The 14,121-nt window shown below is 53.0% G+C and overlaps 1 protein-coding gene across 1 annotated transcript in view; it reads right to left on the bottom strand.

Annotated features, from left to right (window-relative positions):
• Positions 1 to 14,121, bottom strand: part of KCNQ4 (potassium voltage-gated channel subfamily Q member 4) — a 71,391-nt gene that overhangs the window by 56,819 nt on the left and 451 nt on the right. The window contains exon 2 of the mRNA XM_007952709.2: positions 13,978 to 14,118. Coding sequence (XP_007950900.2) covers positions 13,978 to 14,118 — 141 coding nt within the window. The remainder of the gene's footprint in view (positions 1 to 13,977; positions 14,119 to 14,121) is intronic.

The raw sequence follows: 14,121 nt of genomic DNA, 5'->3' as shown, positions 1-14,121 counted from the left end.
ATCCCAGCCCCTCTCTGGACACCTCCTGCCTCCTCGAGGCTCCCACTCCTGACTTCTTGCAGTTTTCTGCAGATGCTGTGTTCAGCCTCACCTCTGGGCCTTTGCCCATGCTACTCCCTCTGACTCCAGCTCCCACTCACCTCTCAGGTCTCTTCCTCTGGAAAACCTTCCCAGCCAGCCCCAGCTTGCTGGGCTCTCCCAGGACCACACTGCTCAGAAAGTGGTACTTATCACTCTGCCTGGTAACTGCCAGCTCCCAAACCTACAGCCCCTAGGGAGCAGGGGAGGGTCTGATCCACTGCTCTGTCCCCAGCACCGGGCACAGGACTAGCCCTATGGGACCAGGCTTCCGAAATGAGAGCACAAGGAGAGAGTCTATGGTGCAGAGTTGGGGCGGGGGTGTGGGGGCAGGACCTTGAGTCTCCTGGCAGACCTACAAGCACGCAAGCACCATCAGGGCGAGTTAAGCATTAGGTGGTGGTAAGCGCTCAGCCTCTAGGGTGGGACTTCTGGAATTAGAATTCTTGCCTTTTCTGGTAGCATAGTGCCAGCGCTGAAGGCATTTGACTGCCAACCAGAAGGCTGGCGGTTCAAACTCACCAGCCATTCCACAGAAGGAAGACTGGGCAATCCACTTCAGTAGAGATACTGCCTCGAAAACCCAAGGAGGGGTCACTGTGACTCAGAATCGACTTGAAGGCAGTGAGATTGGGAGCTCTGGTAGCGTAGTGCCTAAGGCACTTGACGGCTAACCAGAAGGCTGGTGGTTCAAACCCACCAGCCAATCCTCAGAAGGAAGATGGGGAAATCTACTTCTGTAATGATACTGCCTGGGAAACCCAAGGAGGGGTCGCTATGAGTCGGGGCCGACTCGACGGCACATAACAACAACAACACAACTGGGCAAGTTATTTAACCTTGCTATGCCTCAGCCTCCTAGTCTGAAAACTGAACGTGACAATAGCACAGTGAAGCCTGCAAAAGCCAGAACCAGTGTAAGGCAGAAACCTGTCAGAGAATGAGAACTCAAATATTTTCACTAAAAGGAGCGATAGAAAAGCCACCTCCCCACCCTCAAAGGCGTAAAACTTGTGAGACCTGGGAAAACAAGGCAGTCCCATGGAGTTCCGGCTCTCACAGGTTTCTCTGTTCCTGCCTCAGGCTTGTGGAGAGGAAAAACTGAGACAAGGTGCTCGGTTAGTATTTACCATTATTATCTTAAGGAGTCCTGGTGGTGCACTGATTAAGTGCTCAGCTGCAAACTGAAAGGTTGGTGGTCGGAAGGCACTAGCCGCTCCCTGGGAGAAAAATGTGGTAATCTGCCTCTGTAAAGATGACAGCTTTGGAGACCTGACAGCAGTTCTACTATGTCCTACAGGGTCTGAGAGGGTATTATTATCTTGGCATCCCTGGGTGCTGCAAATGGTTAACGTACTCCACCGCTAACCGCAAGGTCGGGGGTTCTAGTCCACCCAGAGGCACCTCAAAAGAAAAGCCTGGTGATCTACTTCCAAAACAATCAGCCACTGCAAACCCTAAGGAACACAGATCCTGGTGCATGTGGAGTCAGGATCGACTCCATGGCAACCGATGTCATTATATCTTTATTATTATTGAGCCACAGCAGGAGGAGGAGGCTGAGACTCAGAGTGCGAGGTGATGGCTGGAAGCTAGCAGCAGGAACAGGCCTCTGGTCTCCCCCCTCGGCCCATTCCCACTGGCATCATAACACGCCCCACCCCCACCCCCACCCCGCAGCCCTGCAACCTGTTCCCCTCTCTCCTACCACAAGGTCCTTTGATTGTGAGGCTTTCAGGGCACTCCATTGTCTGGACTGATCCCAGAAGACTCTCATCCTGCTGGGTATTCACCACTTACTGCCTGTGCGGTCAGGGCAAGTGCTTCCCTTCACACTTCAGTGTCCACATCTGTACCATGGGAATAACGATACCTACCTCGCAGAGTCCTTGGAAGGATTAAATAAGGTAGTATGCAAAAAGTATTTACCACAAGACCTGGTATAGATTATACAACGACTCCTACTACTATATGGCAAACTCTGTACTTAGCACTCATGGGAAGGACTCACTGCTCATCACCTATTAGTTTCCTGGTCTTAGAGTTCCCCAGGCCTCCAGTCCTCTGTTGTATCTCTGAACTCCTGTCTAGGCGCTCCTGAGGAAAAGAATTGCCAGTCTGCCTGACTTGCTCTTACAGAGCCTGAGGACCACTCATACCCTCAACTCCCTTTCTTAGAGTTCAAACCACTGAGGGCAAGGGTGAGCTGAGAGCCCAGGGCCAGAGGGAACTTATGTTGAGAAGATAAGAATATTATACTTCAATAACTCCTCTATTCTTCATCACCTCACAGACAGTGCTGTGAGGTGGGCAGGTGGAGATAGTGCCTGTCATTCTACATAGATGAAAGCTGAGGCCTCAGAGAGGTTGAGTCACCTGCTTGGGGTCCCACAGGCTCAAAGTGGCAGAGGTGGGAGCTGAACCCTGGTCTGCTGACTCCAGGTCCAATGTTCCTTTCACTGAAGGTGAGCTCTGATTCAGGATGAACACCCTCCCCCATGTTAGGAAAGAGCCTTGGGCTGATCCTCTCTGTGCACACAGAAGGACAAGGATTGAGGTCCTGAGGGGTAAACGGTCCACACTGTCCATTCCTCCATCCCCCTACCTCCTAGCTGTTTCCATCCTTCCATCTCCGCCCAGACTCCTCCTGTTTTGGCCCCAAGAGCTCAGGAGGAAGAAGGCAGGATGGCGCCAGGGCTCAGGGATTTCACCAGTAAAATTTCCAAAAACACTTTTGGGGCTGCATAAGGTTGTCAACTTTTGATTTTGCCAAGTAAGGACATTTAAAAAAAAAATTTCCAGCCCCATCATTTCATAAAAGAAAGGACATAATCTCAGCATAAAAGACAGTTCTTTAAATGGAATAAAGTTAGCTTTATGAAAAAATCCCCATGTTGTCCTTATTTTCTTCATTTTTGCCTTAGGCCAGTGAAAACCACTACCAGTTCTGCTGACGAGTCTGAGAACCATTTAGACCTTGGGCTTGGGTGTCACACAGACATGGGTTCAAATCCTGGTTCTGCCATGGACAAACCATGTAACTTTGCACATGGTACTTTCCTTCTCTGAGCCTTAGTTCCCCTTCTGCAAAATGTGAGCAGAAACAGTGCCTGCCACATAGAGGTACTGAGAGAACTAAATGGCCTAGGGTTTGCAGAGCGCTTGCTTACAGGAAAAGCTCAGTCAAGCCCTGGTTCCCATCCAAAGTCCCTGCCTTGTCATGCTTAACAGCTGCCCAAGGCTCCTCACTGCCCACAGGGTAAAGCCCACCTCCATAGCCTGGTGGTCAAGGGCCCACCCTCAGGGCCTTGGACACTTCAGACTCTGAAGATCCTGGAGCAAAGGAGGTGGCGAGAAAAAGGTCCCACCTCAAAGCATTCATTCCTGCTGTTCCCTCCATCCATCAAGATCATGAACGCTTCCAACTTAGGACCCCTAGTCTTCAGTGGGAGCTCTGGTAGCATAGTGCCTAAGGCACTTGACTGCTCACCAGAAGGCTGGCGGTTCAAACCCACCAGCCACTTCTCAGAAGGAAGGTTGGGCAATCTACTTCCATAGTGATACTGCTTCGGAAACCCAAGGAGGGGTCGCTATGAGCCCGGTCCGACTCCATGGCACATAACAACAACAACGACAACAAGGTTTTTGGTGTACAGGCCTTTTCTCCACTACTCTCTAGCCAGCAAAACCCATCTCATCCTTACAACCCATCCTCCATGCCACCTTCATTCAGTCACTCAACAAACATTCTCTAATTATCTACCAGGTGCCAAGCATTGTGTTCAACTCATACCCACCCAGATCTCAAAGCCCAATGGGAAAAAGAAAGAACACACAGGGGGCACCGAAGGACACATGCCCCCAACTGGGCCTGGGGTGGGGGTGAGCAGATAGTGCTTCCAAGGGGAGGTGGTGCCCAAATGGGGATTTGAAAGATGAATGAATAGAAGTTAGTTAGATGATGGGGTGGCCGAGAGAAGGGCAACACCTGCAGCAGCATGGTGCACTGAGCAGCATGACACTCAGGGGACACTGAGAGTCATTTCCTAGGCAGAGAGCAAAGGATGCTTACAGAACAGGGTTGTGGATTTGGGCATGAGAGTCCACTTGGGCATGAGAGGGGCAGAGGAAGGGGTGCAGGTTTAGAAGGAGATGCTGAGTTCAAGGTGTCCAGGGGAGAGGAGAAGGCACAGCATCCAGCAAGCAGCGAGACAGGAAGCTCAGGGATGAAGCTGCAAGGGGGGCGCTGTCATCACAGAGGTAACCACTGTTGCAGAAGTGCACGAGATGCTTCCTCTCAAAACTGTCAACAGCGAGAACAGGACCCAGGACAGGGCCCTAGGGGCCTCCATATTCAACAGGAATGAAGAAGTGAAACGGCTGATAAAACTGAGAGGGTAGAGCCAGAGAGGCAAGTGTGGGGAAAGTCAAAGAATGAGGGCGTTCAGGAGGGGAAAGCCCATCGGGGTCAGACAGGCAGTATGACAGTGGTTAGACGCACACATTCACAGGAAGCCACACTGTAGGTTCACATCTTGCTTCTACCACTTATTAGCAATGCTGACCTTGGGCAAGTGACTTAACTTCTCAATGCCTTAATCCCAGCCTTAGTAAAATAGGGCTAATTTATTTTCAGAATGATAAAGGAGCCAAGGAAGGGGGCAGATACCTCACTCAGCCTCCACTGCAGCCCCAGGCTGTGCCTGCCTCCCTCCCTCTGCCGGGCAAGGGGTCATACTTCCCTCCCTATTCTATACTTACAGGCCTATCTCTCCCACCACAATGTCACTCATCCCCAGAGGTCTGAGAAAGAGATGAATGGATGAAGAAATTCCAGGGCTGCTTCCTCCCCTCCAGGACACAGGCAGAGCCAGGAGGCAGGATTCCTCTATTCTCAGCTGCTCCAGTACAACTTCCATCTATTGAGGAGAGGGAGGCAAAATAGGGCCCTGTGTGTGCTGTGTCCCTAAGCAGTCAGGTCTCTTTTCTTGGCCTCAGTTTTCCCATCTGTGAAATAAAGCCATGGATCTATTTGAGCTCTGGGGCCTTCTGGCTCTGATAGTCTGTGGCCAAGATGTATGGAGAAAGGAGAAGGGTAGAAAGGTCTATGGCTGACTCCAGACCTGCCTCCGGGGCGGGGCGGGGGGGGGGGAGGTCCCACAGGGATGCCACCCACACTGCACCCGGGGCCTGGCCCTCCAGAAGAGGGTGGTAGCTGGGCAGAGATGGGCAGGAGCAGAGAGGCCTGGGATTATGCTGACAAAGCTGTTTCTCCTTCTCTCCCTATCCTGTCCCCTCCCAGGGGACAGCCGAGCCCAGCAAAAAATAAACCAAAAGACAGTGACCTGGACAGGCCTGAGGCTCCCAGGGAGGAATGACAGGGAAGGGAGGGTGGGGGACATGTAGCCTGTGTGAACCCTCTGCCCAAAAGTCACTGAGTACTTGATCTGACCCTCACTCACTCCCCAAAGTTGGGCTCAAATGGACCAGGCATCGACCTTCCATCCTTCTGAGGGGAGAGGTACCACTCCTTTGCTTGATAGGGACAATCACTATAGTAAATCTTGTCCAGCCCAGCCAGACAGGGGCCCCCAACTTTTTGGAACAGTATTCCAGAAAATCTGTCACACTCCACCTCCTGGTTACTGGGCAGTCCTTCCTGCTGTCAGACCTCCATTCCTTCTGCAGCAGTAGGAACCATGCTCTGTTCATTTCCAGCTAGTCTCCCTGTCCCACTACACTGGCTTAAATGCCCAAAGAGTCTCAGGAGGCATCCCCAGATTTCCCTGCAAGAATGGGGGAGGACCTCTAGGCCAGTGACTCCACTCCACCCACTCTTCCCCAAATCTCCAGGAGCGAAGAAGGAAGGAATGGCTGAGCTCCCTGCTCCCTTAGCCTCCCTCCCTCAGGCGTTGCCCACGGATTCCCAGCCCAATTAGTCTGCTGCCTGGGGCTGCCCCTCCTGCTCCTCACCCCCCCAAGTGCCAACCTGCAGGGCATGCCCGATCCTGCCCTAGGGACAGAGTTGCCTGGAGTGGGTAGGTGGCGGCTCCATGGGGGTCCCAGAGGTCTGACTGGTACCCTCTCCTCAGACCCTCAGAGCCTTAGCTACGGACAGCAGAGTCTTGAGGATCCTTCTAAGGGTTGCCATGTCAACTGAGGGGACAAGGGAGAAGATGCTGGAAGAACAGCTCCCCCAACTCTGACCCTGCAAAACTCAAGATCCTGAAATAGCGATTCTCCCCATTCATCCAACACTACTCTGTACCAGGTACCTCTGAGCGGTGCACTTTCCTGTTGCGCCCCATTCTATAGAGGAGGACACTGAGGCCGGGGGTGGGAGTGGCGTGGGGATGGGCACCTTCCAGGAAGGGTCGGGACTGAGATCTCTACATCTCCTTTGAGATTCCTCAGGGATGATGTGCTCATCTGGAGATGAGAAAGGTAGACCCAGGAGAGAGGGGCCAATTGCCCTTCTCTCTCAGGGGTCCCCGGGTCATGCCCCTGACCTCCATGGCTTTTGTTCCATCTCCCTAGGGCCAGGCTAGCTGCCAGGGTTTGCCAACGAGGCCTATACTGCAGCCGTATACAATGACACTCTTGCATCCACTACCCACACATGCACACCCACATTCAGACTACCTCTCCAAGTCCCTTGTGAGAGGAAGCAGCAGGGGCCAGTGGTTCAGGGCAGGTCCTGAAGTCCCCGAACTGTACATTCCCCCAGGCGGAGCACAGGCATGATCTGTACCCCTTGGCGCCCCACACATAGCACGGAGTCAATGCCCTTTAACAATATTTGGCAACTGAAGGAATAAATCTATGTGTGTCCTAGGGATCCGAGTTGGAGTCCTGTTGTGACCACTCACTAGCTGTGTGACTACCCCGCCTAGCCTCAGTTTCCTCAACTGTGGAATGGGTATAATAATAGTGCCCCGCCTGATATAATGGCATGAGGGTGAAATGAGAAAATGTAAGTGCAGTGCTGAGGACTGGGTGTGCCAGGTGCTAGATACTCCCAAAAGCCACACAGACACATCCTCAGACTTCCTGTGGACAGCCGCTCACACCCATAACACACAAGAGTACAGTCCCACTCCCACACGCTTCCACATTCTTCTGGGCACACCCAGACACACTCACCACACCAAGCCAAGGATACCCCATGGAGGACAATGATAAGGATAACAACAGTATGGTGACAACGATGGTGGCGGTGGTGGTGGTGGTGGTAACAGGTAACACCTGTGTCCAGCACGGTGCCAGATGCTTTATCTCAATTACCCTGAACACTCCTAAGAGGCAGGTATCATCATTTCCAGTTTTCAGTTGAGAAAACTAAGACTTGAGAAGTTAAGCAATGTGCTTAAGGACACAGGACTGGTAAGGGAAGAACTGGGATTGAGTCCAAATCTGTCAAACCTGGAGCCCAAGTCTTTAATCCTTGGTGGCACAGCCACTGGAGAAATGTAAAGTCTCCCTGACTCTCCTGACCTAGCCCCAGAACTCCTACACTAGGGGGTTGGAGGACCTCTCCAACTGAGGTAAAAAAAAAAAAAAAAAAAAACACTCACTGCCATCAAATCAATTCGGACTCATAGCAACCCCCATTGGGTTTCCAAGGCAGTAAGTCTTTACAGAAGTAGATTGCCCAGTCTCCCTTCCACAGAGTGCCTGGCAGGTTTGAACCACCAACCTTCTGGTTAGCAGTCAAATGCCTTAGGCACCAGAGCTCCTTGAACCCAAGTCAAACACTCAGAATTCCCTGCTTTTCCCCTGAGTCCCCTAGCTCACAAGAGGATCCAACCTATCCAAAGACACGTATGACCTATCCAAAGACACGTATTATATCGATGTAGGAGAGGGAGGGGGTGAGAAAAGTTCAAGCTGGTGATAAGGGGAAGCTCCCTGCACGATCTCCTCCAGGCAGAGGCAGGGCCTTGGCCGGCCTGCAGAGTCTCCCTCTCTCCCTGCTCCCCAGGCAGTTTCAGCTCCCCTGACTGGCTCAGAGAACCTTAAATTAATCACCCACTCAAAGTGCTGCCATCAGCTCAAGAATAATCACCTCCTGTAACACTCATCTTGGCTCCAACGTTCTGAGGTGATAAGTTTCTGCAGCAGTAGGGATTGAAGTTAGACATCCAGCAGGGCTTCCTCAATGGAAGGTATGAATGTCCCATGTTGCTGAAGTGGGATAGGCAGGCAATGAGAGAGCTAGGCTGCCCCCAACGACCCCAAAGGAGAACATGGGAAGGAATGAGCAAAGGGGTATAAAAGAGAAGGGAGAGGAGTGAAGGAAGGTGGCCAGGATGACCCCTCCATTCTCCCTCTCCTGACAAAGATCAAACAAAAGGAAAGGGGGCTGAAAACAGCAGCACAAGAACTTGGGTCACAGGCAAAGTTCTTGGAGCTTCTGTCCTCCCTATCAGCTGGGGTTAGGAAAATCTAAAGTCCTGATCTGTGAGGCAGGGGCCTAGGTTCCCAGCACGTTCCACCAGTGACTTAGTGTGACCTAAGCTGAGTATGCCCTTTCTGTGCCCTGGTATACCCAGCAGTACACTGCAGGGTTGCACAGAATGATTTAAGAGGACCCTTCAGGAGCAGCAAAGAACAGCAAAGTTTAAAGAAGCCAGCCACTCCATTCCCACATGGTTCTGAGGTGCCCCATATGAGATGCTTCCAGACGTCCGCAGAGACGCATTGTCCAAGGCACAAGCACAAACACACAGACCCAGTAGCTCAGCCCTGTGGTTATGGACTTGTTGCTGTTATGTGCCGTTGAGTCGACCCGACTCATAGCGACCCCTCCTCGGGTTTCCAAGGCAGGAACGACCCCTTCTTGGGTTTCCGAGGCAGTATCACTACAGATGTAGATTGCCCCATCTTCCTTCCGAGGAGTGGCTGGTGGGTTTGAACTGCCAGCCTTCCGGTTAACAGTCAAGTGCCTTAGCCACTATGCTACCAGAGCTCCTGTGGTTATGGACTAGGGGACTAGGGACTGCAAACCCTCAAGGAGGGAGGCCAACTCTGTTCTGTCCTAGGGACCTGGGCAGGGGCCACAGGCTCAGATGTGTGTCTATGTTTGTGTGTCTATGAATGAAGTGGGGTGAAGAGGTGGGGCAGCTATGTATTAGACTTCTTTTCCATGGATGCAAGTGGTGCATGCCTTTGTGACACCCATGAACATGTGTGGAAATGTCACAGTGTGCGTGTGCGTGAGATAGACAGATAGTAGGGATATTATACAAAGCTGTGTACAAGGTGCTCCAGTGGCATAGTGGCTAAGGCGTTTGACTGCTAATGAGAAAGTTAGTGGTTCAAGCCCACCAGCCACTCTGCAGAAGAAAGACTTGGCAATCTATTTCCATAAAGATTTACCACCTTGGAAATCCAAAGGGGTTATGAGTCAGTATTGACTTGATGGCAGGGAGTTTGGTTTGGTTTAGGGTACAACAAAAGTGTAACTGCATTGGGTGGGGCTGAGCAGTTTCCATTCAGTCCCACAAACTCCTCCCTCTGTCCACCCTCTGCTGCCTGGAGGCTGGGGCAGAGATGCTGCTGCTCGGGGCAGTGAGGGCTCACTGAGGCTAGAGTGCAAGAGAAAGCTTGACCCAGCACCCTGGCTCTGGGCTGAGGCTCTTCCACATTGATTGGTGACCTCTCCTGAGGCTCAGTTCCCTAGTCTATCAAATGTGGAAGATATCAATGCCCACCTCTGGGGGTGGCTGAAGGCTACAGTGAGTGTGGCTGTGGTAGTTGTGTGTCAACTTAGCTGGATGGTGGTTTTGAGTGGCTGGGCAGCTGGATGTAGTTATTCCCCATAATGAGATGGTAATCACCTCCATGGTGGAATCTGCTGTGAGCAGCTAAGTAGCTGGCTTCGGGGTAAGACCTGTTTCCAGTATATAAGGAGAAGCTTTGAGGCAGGTCTCTAGCTTCTTGGCACATCTGGATCCTGCCATGTTTCCTGCCAATCTTGGGATTGTTTCTGGACTTGAACTAGAGGCCTACATATTGTCTGTTAATCTTGGGACTGTGCCATTTTACCTGTCTACCTTGGGTATGTCAGCCTCAGCAGCCAGCAGCTGTGTGAGTTAGAAAAAGCCTCCAGCTCTAGTGGGCCTGAAACAAGGGGCCTTCACCCAGTCCCTAGAGCTGGTGCTTTGAACTCAGACTTCTAGTCTCCTAGACTGTAAGAAAATAAATCCATGATGGTTAAAGTCATCCACTTGTGTCATGTCACGTCTGTTATTGCAGCACTAGAGAAGCAAGGCAGTGATTCACAGAGAGTCCTTAGCACACTGCCTGGCACTCAGCGGGGTGCTCCATGCGCCATCATAAATTTCAGTTCAAAATCCAAAAGCCAAGCCAGGAGGCTGCAGGGAGCAAAGGGCAAAGTCTTAGACAGGGAATCAGGGGTGGTAGGGTCTGGTCCTGCATCTGACACTAATTTACTGTATGACTTTGGTCTCCAGAGCCTCCGTTTTCTCATAAACAGAACGGGGCTATCAACATGTGAGGACAATTTAGCAGGGGTCCCCAAGGGTTGGGGTCACCTTCACTGGGACTATTACCAATCCAGGCAGGGGTCAGGGTGGGCAGCTTGGGGACACACGGGTTAGGAGCCTGAGGGCCCTAGGAGCTATGGCCACCTCTTCCCCTCCCCATTCCCACAGCTTCTGACCCCAGGGACAAGAGGCTGCTGGGAGGATGTTTACAAAGCCGTAAACCTTCACACACAGAAAGTTTGCTGGACAGCTGGGGGCTGGGAACAGCAAGCATCTCACAGCAGCTCGGGGAGAACAGATGGGCCCTCTGACTTGAGACAGGAGCCTGGTGTGGCCTTACTAGGGGGCAATAAGGGGACGGGCATTCCTCAACGGCTCTGAAGCAAGATGGGCAGTGATGAGGTGTCTCTGAAAAATCAGAGTGGGGCTTGTGAAGGGTTGAAGGCTTAAATAGGGTTGGGATACAGTATAGGTGACAGAGGCTTAGTGGCAGAACCAAGGGGCTAAAGAGGGGGACCTTAGAGCGGGGCCCAACAATCCCTCATTCTGGATCTCAATAAAGAGAAATCAGGGGTCAATGGTTCCCACTTCTCAGGGGCCCCAGCTGCTCACAGGAGGAGCTGAATCGGGGCTTGTTATCTAGGCTTACCCACCTCTGGATGCCAGAAAATGTGCAGGTACCGTGTGGGGCCCAGAGGGATCTGGCTGATAGGTGTGAAGGAAATGTCTCCTAGAGAAGGTGGACCCAGCTCACCCCTATTTCCTCCTTCCTGAGCCCCTCTCTGCCAGGCTCTTCTGATGGGGCCTAAGTATCTGGGAAGGGGATCCTAGCTAACCATACACACTAAACTCCCCTCACCGGGGCTGAATCTGAGGGAGACTCAGGAAGGGGAGAAAAGATTTGACCCAAAGTGCAGCAATACGGATTGAAGCCTAACAGCAGGCATTACTTCCTGGCAAGAACACACAAAACACCCTGCAGTGAGTGACTGGGAAACCCCACATCGGGAGCTCCTCAAGAACAGGTGAGGGCTCTGCACAGGCCCCCTCCCAACCCCAGTAATAACCACCATCCCTCATGCTCAGACAGGCCCTTGCAGCTTACCATGGTCTTTCCTAACCATCAGCTCATCCAAGCGGGAGGCCCACAAGGTTGGGGTTTTCAACCTGTGTGACAGTCTAGCAATCTAAAGCTCGGAGAGGCCCGGCAATCAGTCCAAGGTTATATAGCATGCAAGAAGTGAGGCTCCTGACCTCTTGGTGCCCTTTGATTTTTAAGGTAGATGACCAATTGCCTGAGATGTGTAAAGCTCTGGCCACTGTCACACCTCATTTCCGCCACCAGAACTTCTGAGAGAGGCCTCAGCCCTGGGCTCCTGGGGACAAGTGGTCAAGAGAAGCTGCCCCTGGCCAGGGCATTCCTGGCATCCGGAAAGGGCAGGATGTGGGGCAAAGGTGCCAGTGGATTTAGCTCCTGGAGAGGAAGGGGAGGCCCTTCTAGAGGAGGTGACGACAGTGGCTGACCGTGGGACAGGCAGTGGATTCCTCACCTCCAGTGACCCTCATGATGCTTAGAGAATAGGCCTGGGGGCTAAGGATTCCTGCCTTCTATGGGCTTCCCCAGGCCCAACCACACCTTGGAAAAGTGACCTCCCAAGAGCAGCCCGTGAAGGGTGCAGCAGATGTCTGTGGAGTGTCTCTCCCTCCTTGGGCAGCCGAGGGTACCACAATGCACCCGCTCTTAATAGCCCCCTGCTTCTCATTCCTACTCCACAGTCCCTTGTACCCCAGCACTGAACCTGCATCGCTCCAAGTGGTCCTCTCTGCAGTGATAAACATTCATCCTAGGCTCTCCCAACAGGCATGGGGGTGGGTGGGCTACCCTTAACCTCGAACCCTGACTCAAAGCTGAACTTCATGTTCTGAGCAATCTCAACTCTCTGCCCTGAGCCTAACCCAGTAGGGTCTCTGCACAAAGTCAAGGCTGCTACTCCCAGGTGCTTAATGACCAAGAGCGTTCTCTTCTTTGACCTCTCCCTGTGGCCAGGGGGGCTCCTTGTGCCAGCATCTTCTTCCCTTTCACCTGGGAAACTCCCTGGGACCAGTTCAGACAGGGCAGAGGCAGGCAGACCAAAAGGCAGGTGGAAATGGACAGGGACAGGCAGACAAGTGGATAGACAGATGGACAGACAGGCACACAGATAACTAGAGAGGGCACCAGAGGGATGGAAATCAATGAACAGAAGCAGGTAGGTGAGAGATGGACAGACAGGCCAACCCACACATAGATGAAAACTCAGCCTGGAAGAGGGATAGCCAGAAGGACTGTCAGACATCCAGGTGGACAGGCACATGGACCACCCAGAAGACCCCAAGACCAGAAGCCCCTCTCTGGGGGCAACAGGGAGGGATCAATAGCAGCCTATTTTCCAGGAATCGGAGGGCTCTCTCTTGTGAACCTCCCAGCGTCCCAGTCACAGGCCCAGCCCTTCAACTGATATCCGCGGAGCTCTCATGTTCCCAGCTGGGTCAGGCCGTCCCCCAAGACTGAGCTCTGAGCTGCCAAAATTCATTCTTTACATCCAAGAGGGGTCAGTGGTGTTGAAAGTTGTAGGAGCCCAGTGACGGAGAGGAGGGACCAGCAGCGTCATTGTTTCCTAATCTACCCCTCCCCTCTTACTTTCCCCTCTGCCCAGAGCCAGGCCTGGTGCTGCCCGCCAGCAAACTGGGCAAGTGAGCAGGCCGAGCAGGCAGGACAGGCAGGGAGGCCCACTGCTGTGCCTGAGGAAGTTGAGAGTGGCAGGGAAGACAGAGTGAAGACACAGCTAAAGTCAGATAGAGCACACAGTGTCAGGGCCCAAGTGGGCCTCAAGGATCCCAAAAACCTACAATCAGGGCTGGGTGGGGGCCATCTCCAAGGGATTGGCAGGTGGGATCCCAACAGAGGCAGCTACAGAGCCCAGCAGGAGGTAACAGAAAGTGTGTGAGGACTTCTTTGTATTTGGGACACAGGGAGGCAGAGGTGGGAAGAAAGAAAAGGGAGCCCCACTTCAGTGGCTCCGGACTTTAGGGAGAAGATGGGGGAAGAAGAAGGTGGATGTGGGGGATACCTGGACAAAGAAGCTGGGGTTGGAGACCAGGATGAAAATGAGGAGTTGAGGGGGCAGGGATAAGAAGCCAGGTCAAACAGGGGTCAGAGGTTAGGGTCAGGCCCAGGGAGTCAGAAATAGGGCTCACGACTTGGGGAAAGAAAAATAGGGGTTCATCGTGAGGGTGGGAGCAGGAGGCGGAGCCAGGGCTGGGCGCGGTCCCCAGGAAGACGAGGTTCAGGCTGGGGCTCCGCAGGGCGGGAGCGCGGAGACTCAGAAGGGGCGCGGGGTCGCAAACTCACATGAAGACATGGTAGATGAAGGCCCAGCCACGGGGCCGCTCCAGCACGTTGTAGACCCAGTTCTGCAGGCGGCGGTAGCGCTTGTGCGCGGCCGAAGAGCGCTGGCCGCAGGCGGAGCCGGAGCCGGAGCCCGGCCCAGGGAGG

This window comes from Orycteropus afer, unplaced genomic scaffold (genome assembly GCF_000298275.1).
Source record: "Orycteropus afer afer isolate SDZICR_OR568_19922 unplaced genomic scaffold, OryAfe1.0 scaffold00355, whole genome shotgun sequence".
NCBI classification, from domain to species: Eukaryota; Metazoa; Chordata; class Mammalia; order Tubulidentata; family Orycteropodidae; genus Orycteropus; species Orycteropus afer.
The sequence above is the reverse complement of the archived record's forward strand: the minus strand, read 5'-3'. Positions and strand labels throughout refer to the sequence as shown.